At 38.4% G+C, this 10271-nt stretch overlaps 1 protein-coding gene across 1 annotated transcript; it reads right to left on the bottom strand.

Annotated features, from left to right (window-relative positions):
- Positions 1 to 503: 503 nt before the first annotated feature.
- Positions 504 to 9920, bottom strand: fam171b (family with sequence similarity 171 member B). The gene is made up of 8 exons (XM_059571494.1): positions 9571 to 9920; positions 7909 to 8142; positions 7414 to 7506; positions 7069 to 7224; positions 6472 to 6642; positions 3404 to 3517; positions 3132 to 3255; positions 504 to 2964 (listed from the first exon to the last, which is right to left on the bottom strand). The coding sequence occupies exons 1-8, from the start codon at positions 9743 to 9745 to the stop codon at positions 1734 to 1736; spliced, it is 2298 nt and encodes a 765-aa protein (XP_059427477.1). The 5' UTR covers positions 9746 to 9920; the 3' UTR covers positions 504 to 1733.
- Between the last annotated feature and the right edge of the window lie 351 nt (positions 9921 to 10271).

The raw sequence follows: 10271 nt of genomic DNA, 5'->3' as shown, positions 1-10271 counted from the left end.
CTCTCCTCACCTCTGAGGGTTGTCTTTGAGCCTGCCACTCCCAATTGAGCGTCTGTGGACTTCTCTCATCTAGTCCTCCACTCGTTTGAGCTCCATTGAGTAGCATGTGTTATGTGCTGTCAGCCTCGTTCCATTTCTCTGAGTTGGTTTAGGCCCTGGTGCTTGTCTTGGGCTCCACTCAACTTATGTATCTCTGTTGATACATTTCTGAGCACAGTGTTGCTACCAAAGATCTGTCAAGTCAGTTTTTTGAGCAGGTTAATTCGGAACTGGCGGTAGCCCATCTGGTTTAGTTTGGTTTTTAGACACCTGACCTGAGAAGGGAACGAGACTTCAGACGTAAGCTTCAGATGAAAAAGAGTATAATGTGTTTTCCTGGTGACGGGTGATGGTATAAGAGACTACTTTTATTATTGTCTTTTACATTTAAGTATTTAATATTTATTTAAATGGTTAAAAAGAATATGCTTTCATTAATTCTAAGTACATAAAACTCATGAGCATTTTTGTTTTTGGTCAAGTACCTTTATTAAATGTGCACAAAAAGGCAGATTACAAGCTGTACTTTAAAGCATCCAGGAATGGCTCGTGAGCCGTTTAAAACTGTGTTGAGAAATCATTCAAATATATTACAATTAATTAAATAATAAATGCTACAATATAACATAAATTATGTTAAAAACATTCAGCTGACACAGTGCAATCTCTCCTCTGTCATACTTCATTTAAAATGTCAAACTCAGTTAGCCATCTTAGTTCAAATTTGCTGCCTGACAACAAGAAGCGAGTGTTTTATTGTAACTGTCAATTAATTGTTACAATTAATTGTCCAAAATAATAAAGCTAAAAAAGCTCCAACACATTAAAAACACAAGTTGATAATGATTTGTTGTCAATTTGTGAAGAAATATTTTACACACAAAACACATTAGCGCAATAAACATCTTAATATGCTAGGTTTATGACCTGTACAGCTGTGCTTCCAGCACTGGCCTTGGTAAGGTAAACCATAACCTGAAGCATATCGTAGATGTTTTTGGGTACTACATTCTTACACATGAAAACATTGAATGATAAAAGCATCACAATGGACGGCATGCAAATGTGACTAGCAATAATACATTAAATAAGTACAGTGCATTAAAATGGCATATGACCTCAAAGGCCTTAGTTGCTCCCTCAGAAAACTCTTTGCAACACACTGGTGCTCTTTCTGAATGGGAGAATATATAGTGCTTAGCTTAACAGTGCTAATTTTTTTCCACAATTTATTTTAGAATTGTTTATAGCACTGTGTGGCAGTTCCTTGCGTTACATTTAAATGTTTGTAGAACTGAACTGACGAACAAAAACTGATTCCAAGCAAGTCAAGAGATCCAAATTGATAGCATTTTAACAGTTTTTAAGACTCACTAGAAGAGCATTGTGGGTACAAGCATTGTGCTCACAGGGCAACAAATGTTTAAAAATACTTCTATATATATACTTTTACAATGTACTTTTGAAGGTAAACAAATATGTTCTTTCAAAGAAAACATTGTACAGTGTAGTTGGGAAATTATGTACAAATTAACTGCTGACAAGACGCTGGATACAGCAAAGCCACATTTTGACTTTGAGCTACGGCAGGTAAGACAGGCATTTTTGTTTTCTTCATTCTTCCTGATGTTTATAAGGCAATTTGATCAAAACCATTTTCACCAAAAAGCTACGGCTCCACGCAGGTTATTCAATTAGTGTTTTGTTTGGGGTCTCTCCTCCCTTATGTGTCGAGATGTTTTTTTGTCAGGCTTCTTGTCTCGAACCTTTCGCAGTCTCCGTGGTGGAGGGGTAGATTTGGACTCACTAGAGGTGTCCCCCGCATCCCTGTCCTCCGGGATGTTGGGAATGGCAGCACTACTGCCTTCCAGGGTGTTCCTCAGGGATGTGTCTTCGGGACTCCCAATTTCACTGCTGCTCAGGTCCTGCTCTTGATTTCCACTTATTTTAGCCATGCTAGAGCTTGAAGGTTCCTCGCTTTTCCGCAGAGGCTGCTGCAGCTCGTTCATGTCCACACCAGAGTCCAAGCTTGTATCATTGCTGCTGCCTGGACGATGTCTTCCCTGAAGCTCAATCACAGAGTGACGAACCTGGGCTGCTGGTTTACCATCAAGAGACACAAACCAGGCCCGGGGTGGGTGAATGGACGGCTTACCCTTGGAGAGCTCCAGCAAGGTTTGCTCTGATATTCCCTGGAGTTCCCCCCGGAAAGGCCCCATTCCAGCTGCTTCGTTCAAAGTTCCTGGCACAGATACAGATTCCAGGAGATGACTGTAGCGGCCCCATAACCCTGGGTTTGTAGCAGGGCCTTGCACTCCTTCCAGAGCCTGCTGCTCATCGCTGTCCTGCTGGGGAACTTTAGGTAATGTCTGAGTGAAACTGTCTTTTAAGTTACGCTCCGTCTGAGCTCCATGCTCCATGCCATTCCGTGGGAAAGTGGCAGATCTACTTCCAGATGGGTCAGCTTGTCCCTGGGAAGTGAACAACTCTGGGGCTGGTACAATTGCCACTGACTGGTTATAGATGTGGAACAGCTTGTCTCTGAAAACAACATTCTCCGCACCATTCTGGCATGAGCCATTCTGTTCAGATTTTTCCTGTAGCTTTGCAACTTCTTCACTATTAACATATAGATTAGACACTGTGGCTCTGAAGCTTTCTAATCCCACAGCTCCAATATTCTCATACAGATTGCCCGCTGGCCGGCCAACATTTTCCACATAAATGTTGTAGTTGGCTTGGTGTCGTGGAGAGTCTGATGCATCATGGCCAATGCCTCTTGCAGCCAAAGAGAAGGACCGATCCCCATTATGAAAGAAAAGTCCTTGAGCCTCATCAGAGCTGGTGGAAGTGGTCTGGTTTTTCTTCAGAACAGTGAGCCTGGTGGAATTCCATCGCTTTCTTCCAGCCTCATAATTTAAATCTCTGTAAAACAAGATAGGAAAGGACATATTTTTTGCTACATATTTTTATAATTGCCATTGACATGAAAATAAGGTTAAGATTAAATATTCAAGTCATGCAATTCAGTCTTACTTATTGTTGTTAAGAAAGTCATACAATGATGTTTGTATGGCTGGATAAGCTCTTACCTGCAGTGAAATACAATAACAGATAAAAATCCAATGGCCATCACAAGAGTTCCTCCTAAGATACCCACAAGAAGGTATGTGTGATAGGAAATGAAATCCATTGAGCTTGCAAACACCATATAACCTAGATTTACACAAACATAAATCTGGTTAGAATGCTGCACATGACCATAAGAAGATATGGATTTCAGTGTTAAACTAAGTGAAATGCTTTTGGATTGATAAATAGTATGATGGGCGGATGAGTGATCTTAAATACAACTGATTCCTACCTGACGATGGTGGTGGTGCAGCAATCCAGTTACCAAGTTTAGGTGCTATGTAATTCCAGACTAGACCGTTTGTCTCCATCTGAACAGTGCCTATACCTTTATTTACCCAGGTACCTGTGATAAAATATATCATTAAGTGCTTCTTTTGGACACAATCACAAAGATCTCCTAAACTTGATATCCAGACAAGGCCAAAAGTTTTGGCAGTGACATAAATTTTGTGTATTGGAGTTGTGGTGTTCATTCACATTGTTTCTAGATTATTTTGTAGAGTGATCAGATGCATTTTAAATAATTGCTAAAAGTTTAATTGGCCAAAAAAATGAACTTTACACACACACAAAAATGTTTTCACTGTTTTTAGATCCTGACACCAAATTAACAGCTAACATTAATTGACTAATCAAATCAGCAGCACATGTGAAAGTGTGAATGAGTACTAGTCAGATAAAATCACTATCATACTAATTTGACAGTAAGAGCAGACTGACTGCTATAAAAGGAGGGAAGAAGTGCTTCCAGTCATTGTGTTCCTTGTTAGCAACTGTTAACTCCAAAGAAACACGTCATCACTTTGCATCAAAATGGCCTCACATGCAAGGAAATTGCTACAAAGTATATTGCACCTGAAAGAAAAATTTACCAGATCATTAAGAACTTCAAGGAGAGAGGTTTGACTGCAGTGGAGAAGTCTTCAGGACATCCCAGAGTTTCCAGCAAGCAGCAGGACCGTCTCCTCCGGAGGAGTCAGTTACGGAATCGTGTCACTCCCAGTGCAGAGCTTGCTAATGAAGGGCAGCAGATTGGTGTGAGAGCATCTGCACGCACTGTGAGGCCAAGGCTTTTGGACAACGGCCTGGTGTCAAGAAGGGCAGCAAAAAAGACACTTCTCTCCAAGATAAACGTGAAGGACAGACTGAAATTCTGGACAAGGATTGGACAGCAGAAGACTGGTGCAGTTATTTTCTCTGATGAAGCTCCCATCCGACTGTTTGGAACATCTGGAAAATTGATTGTTCAGAGAAGAAAAGGTGAACGCTACCATGAGTCCGGTGTTGTGCCAGCAGTGAAGCATCCTGAGACCTACCATGTATGGGGTTGCTTTTTAACCAAGGGTGTGGGCTCTCTCATAATTCTGCCCCAAAACACTGCCATGAATAAAGAATGGTATCAAAAATGTCCTGCAAGAGTGACTTCTTCCAACAATCCATGAGCAATTTGGTGATGATCTGTGCATTTTCCAGCATGATGGAGCACCATGTCACAAAGCAAGAGTGATGAAATAGTGTTAATTTCGTTTACAAGGACTATTCCCGAAAAATGTTTGTTGACGCTGTCACCGATGATCTGAATACACCAACAAACAAGCTGGAGTTTAGCAATCTAAATGAAAGTGTCACTTAGCCGGTCAGTGTTCTGTCATGAGATCTCTGCTAAATTGTTTGAGATTGTGATCGCTAAATAAATGCTCAATCACTAAATAAAAAACTCAATCGCTGTTGTTTTAATAGAGAAATTGACTACTGCAATTTGGAATTACTAGGAATTTTACTGTTATAACATTTTTCGTTTGTTTTAGCTGTTTTATATTATGTGGCAGAGAGATTGCATAAATCTTTGGTATTGATTCATATAATAACAAAACCTATAATAAATCAGTACACTAGATTAGGTAAAATACACGTGTGTCCACATTCTATTGACTTGTGCTTACTGGAGAAAGTGCAATACCTGAAATGCAAAAATTAATTTTTCAAATGACAACAATCATTACGATAATAGTTCAGAGAATTTTTTTTTTAATCAGCTTAACCATTATACAGAATGATGAAAATGTGACTAAGATTTAATTGACAAAAACCTGATTAAAATGCTCATACATTTAATTGAATAAACAAAAACAGGACAAGTTTTTCTAAATATAAAACTAAAATGTACATTTGAGAAAGACTAAAACTAAAATAAAAATGGCTGCCAAAATGAATACTGCTGTACGGTTAATTAATAATAATCTTATTGCTAAAATGTTAAGTTATCATTGAATAAAACTAGACTAAAATACTTTAAATTTTTTTGGACTAAATCTAGACTAAAATGTTGAAACTTTTAGTTGACTAAAACTTGACAAACTAAATAGGATAAGGTTGACTACATATGATAAAAACTTAACAGGGACATTTTAACACAGGACTAAGACTAAGTCTAAAAAATTAACACTATAAAGAAGTGGCTTATAGATCATTAAATTGAAATTTTGGATCCGAGGCCAGGCAACTCCCCAGATAGAGAACCTGTGGTCAGTCCTCAAAAGAAGAATGGACAAGCAGAAGCCCACAAATTGTGATCAACTCTGGGAACTAATAAAGAAAGAATGGATCGCCATCAGTCAGGATTTGGCCCAGAAGCTAATATTCAGCATGCCAGAGTGAATTGCAGCGGAAGAACAAGGGTCAGCACTGTAAATATTGACTTTTTATTTTTTTATTATTATTTTTTATTTTTTGCCAATCAAAGCCTTTAAAACTCATGATATGCTTAGCTTTTTTTCAGTATACCATTGAAACATTTGGAAAAATAATCTACATATACTGAAGCAGCAAACTTTGCAAGACACAAAATTTATGTCACTGCCAAAGCTTTTGGCCATGACCGTACATGGTATTGTGTAAAGCAGGAAGCTTCTACCTAAAGGTTTTTTTTTTTTGTTTTTTTTTCAATCGCTAGGACCCATTTCTCAATATTTAGGTCACTTTTTCAAAGCTCTTCACACTGTTCTTTAAGCTCGGCATAACAGTTAATTTTACATTCAGTATACACTAAAACTTCATTGATGTCTCAGATCAAGTAATTTTCCCTAACACTAAGATTGTCACCCAACAAACACACTTCCATTCAATGTCATTTATATGCCACTAACCCCCATTAGGGTCTATAAATTGTTTGTTAAGTTTTGCTTAAGGACTGTAATGATGTTAGTTCATACTTCAAGAAAAAAGTGGAAGAGCTGACAAGCTTCTACTGAATGGGTAAGTTTGTGGTCTTTAAATGCTGAAATTCTTTTCAATCACCTATGGTCATGTCGAAGGTCCACGCAGTCAGCGAGTCAGACGGTCGAATGTGGGTGTTGTAGGGAAGGGGTATTTTGAGCTGAATGGGTCCTTTGATGTCAACCTCTTTTCCATTAGACACTAACTGGGCACTGATCATAGCCAATGGGTTTAACTTGACATTCCTATAACCTGTAATTGGGGATACAATGATAACTGAGATTCATTTTACAATCTGCAGAAAAATACATTAGAAAACTGTGTGAAGGGATTTGGTCTAGAGGATCAATATTACGTGTACAATGTGCCATCATGTTAGCTCTTGTTTAAATATGCTTATCCTAGCAGCCTGATATTGCATAATCAATAACAAGTAATCTATAACATTAACCAGTCAATGCAGTATTGATTCTAAACAGTAATGGAGTTTGTAGCTTTCATTGACTAAAACTGCCCTACAATATACTCCCCTCACTTACAGATCATTCAGTGAAACACACAGGGTCAGCATTCACTCAACGATAAGATGTGAAAATGAATGACAGGACAACTGTTTAAATTTGCCTGCACCACCATGTATGCAAAAGATAATTTATCCTTTTTTTTAATTCATCTTACCTCCTTTACCACTCAGGTTTAGAGTAAAGAAATGTGAGTCTTTTTCTGTAGGCAGGGTTGGAACTGTCAGATAGGCTGACAACATGGAGATGGTAGTGTTCTCAGACAGTTTGAGGAGACTTTTGGGAAACTGTACACTTGGTTGAAATGACAGATCTGTAATGTGAAAATATATAGATAATACAACAGTAGTATTACATTCAGAGTAGGGCTCCATGCAACAGATGTATATAGGTACTGCATTAAATTATAGATTATAACATTTTTAAAACTGCTCAATTTAAAAATAGCAGTATGGATAATTGGATAAAATAATAAGTAATAGGGATGTTTTATCTGACATACCAGATGCTTTTCGAGTTATCAGCACAGTATCATCAAACAGCCAGATGTTCCCTTGAGTTTGAGGGCGCAGGGACATTGTAATAACAGAAAAAACTAGGAAATAGCATAAAAAGAAAAACACTCAGACCTCATTTCAGCAGCCAAGTTTCTCACAATAAATTGACATTAATTGATAATTTCTTTAGAGCTCTAGCTGGGTGTTATAAAACAAGCAAGGGCCAGGGTGAGGTCACATGGTTCACAGCTTTCTTGCTGCTTAGTCATCTTTTTCTCACTATTTATTTATTAATTTCACTGAGGTTTTTATTGAGCATAATTTGCTCAAATATGCAGATATTAAGAGGAAACTTAAAAATACAATAAAATAATACATATAATTATTACATGCCTATAAAATACATCATAACAAAAATCATAGCCTGATGTCATCAAATCATATAAAATACACAATATCCTAATAACATAACAAATAATAAACTGAGGTTATGAACTTACTGGGTATCTTGGTGGTTTTCCAAGGCAGCTGGGTGAGTACGTAACCCTCCATGCTGGCCACTAGAGTGAGGGTCAGGCCAAGGTGGTATGGGACAGTGACCGTGACCTCTCCATTCTCCAGAGTCTGGCTGGAGTGAATCTGGGATCCATTCAAAAACACACCCACCAGAGCTCCTTTCAGGAACCTCTGGCTAGATGCATCTTTAACCCAAATCTTCAGGGTCAGGAGCGACTCTGGAGACAGAGCTAATGTCAGGTTTTTGTGGAAATTAATAAATAAAAAAATATTCAGAAAAATGTATATTGTGCATAAAAATGAGCATAGGATATTCTGATTGCTTGAATTCTTAATTTTGCCTCGAGGCCTTGTACTATGATTCAAAGATAAGATTTTGTTTTTAATGAAACAAATTAAATGGAGTTTAAGGTTAACCACATGCACCAATGTTTATAAGTTCATTTAAGTAACTGAACTATAATTGCTCAACACATTAAAAACCAATGCAGCCAACACTGAAAAAAAAAAATTGGTTGGTGATGGTGACAGTAAAATCTTTGCCTTGAAATAGTAATGACCATTGGACCCACGGCTCAGGCAGAGCGACTTAAAAATAGATCAAAGTGCCATATGTCGGATGAGCACATCAGTGAAAAGCTGAGGCTTGAGAAACCTTCAAAATCATCTTAGAAATGTCTCTCAATACAAAAAAAAAAGCAAATCCCTCATTCTTTTCTCATGTGCAGATCCTCAAAACAACAATATAACCAGGATGACACAATGACAGACACTAGAAGTTATTTAAATAAAACAACGCAGCTAGTAGATTACTATTACATATAACCAGATTACTACAATACAACCATGGCCTGGCACTTAAAATGTGTAACAGGAAATTTGCTACTATAGCACACAGTAATACTGATGTTATGAAATTAGGTGTTACTTAGTGCTGTTCTAGACCCATCTGTGAATGGCAATGGAAGGTGCTTTCAAGCTGATTGCCCAGGGGTCGGCAGGAAATTTAGAGGGGGAAAAAAGTATAAAAATAATCTGAATTACTAACATTTATTTTGAATTAATCTATAATTTATTTTGATCTAGGTGTGCAATGTAAATGTAAACTGTATATATTTTTAAACGTTGTATTTGCATTATCACATCCTATTTTATTAATTGTTTTTTTCAAATGCATATATATAGGGTGTCCCCACATTTTAGTAATTTTGGGGTAATTGGCATCAAAAAGTTGGAAACCCCTGACATTAAAGACCTTCTCAGAGAGGTCTCGGATGATTGTAGCTCTAAATTAATCCCACCTTAAATGCATAATGACTCTGCACATTCAAGATAAACATCGTAATGTTGTTAAACCATATCACCTATTCACCTTTAAATAATGTAGGCATGGCTGTCTTAAATAAAGCCTGAAATAGGTGACTTCACTACAAATGGGCCTGTAGAAGCGCTCCGCAGGCTCCAAAAATAATAGACTCATAATGAACGCTATAGACCTATGTTATGAGACAGCAAGCACAGCGGTCAACAGCGCACCCCTGTCCTTTGTTGTCATGTTCCCCATCATTAAAAATCCGTGTTATTCGCAAGCACGCCGCATGCGGAGCTGATGCTGAGGATGAACCCAGTAGATGCTGGGTCGTTACCTGATGGCGGCACCGTCCTATCCCCCCGTCCCTTGAGCGGGGTCGTCTGTGTGATTCTGGCATTGTCCTCCTCCGACAGCGAGGCGAGCACCCCACCCTCAGCTCTCCTCACGTACCCATCCTCGCAGAAAATCAGTAGCGCGGCGAGGAGCACACAGCCCAAAAGATCTGACATGGCGTCTCAGACATAACTGCATTCAGTGACACGGAGAAGGAGAATGTTGTTGCCTTTCTGTCTTTAGGTGGCTGTGTATGTCACGGTCACATCATGCTTCTCGGGTGGACCGATGGATATCTGAGGTAGCTGTTGGGAGTCTGACGGGTGCGCGTGTTGCGTCATAGCTCACGCGATGGCAGCGATGCCATCTGCTGGCGCAAGGTTTTTTTCTCTTTGTTTAAGCGCACGCAATTACGCAGTGCTCTTTTCAGGCCTCTTTTCCAGAGTATCTTAGTTGGTTTATATAATATATTTTAAAATAGGAGCAAAATATAGGTCTCGAAAAAATAGTTGTCGTTAATACATAGCCTACACTCATGTTTGTTTTGCACACACACATTGGTGTGGACACTGCATAGACTTAAACTAATTTATCAGTTTAATGTTTTTGGTCACCTTAACTAACTCCTACTCTTAAACTTACCCATCACAGAAACTCGTGCTGAACATTAGATTAACAAAAACATCTTTTAACTGATTTATA

Source organism: Carassius carassius, chromosome 17 (assembly GCF_963082965.1).
Source record: "Carassius carassius chromosome 17, fCarCar2.1, whole genome shotgun sequence".
NCBI lineage: Eukaryota > Metazoa > Chordata > Actinopteri > Cypriniformes > Cyprinidae > Carassius > Carassius carassius.
Note: the sequence above shows the minus strand (reverse complement) of the source record. Positions and strands in the feature narration are given on the sequence as shown.

Excerpts from the sequence above, each read along its gene's own strand:
- fam171b (XM_059571494.1), bottom strand. The coding sequence starts at position 9,745 with ATGTCAGATCTTTTGGGCTGTGTGCTCCTCGCCGCGCTACTGATTTTC. Across the intron at positions 7,225-7,413 it reads GATAACTCGAAAAGCATCTG|ATCTGTCATTTCAACCAAGT; the intron begins GTATGTCAGATA and ends TTCACATTACAG. Across the intron at positions 3,256-3,403 it reads TGCACCACCACCATCGTCAG|GTTATATGGTGTTTGCAAGC; the intron begins GTAGGAATCAGT and ends GTGTAAATCTAG.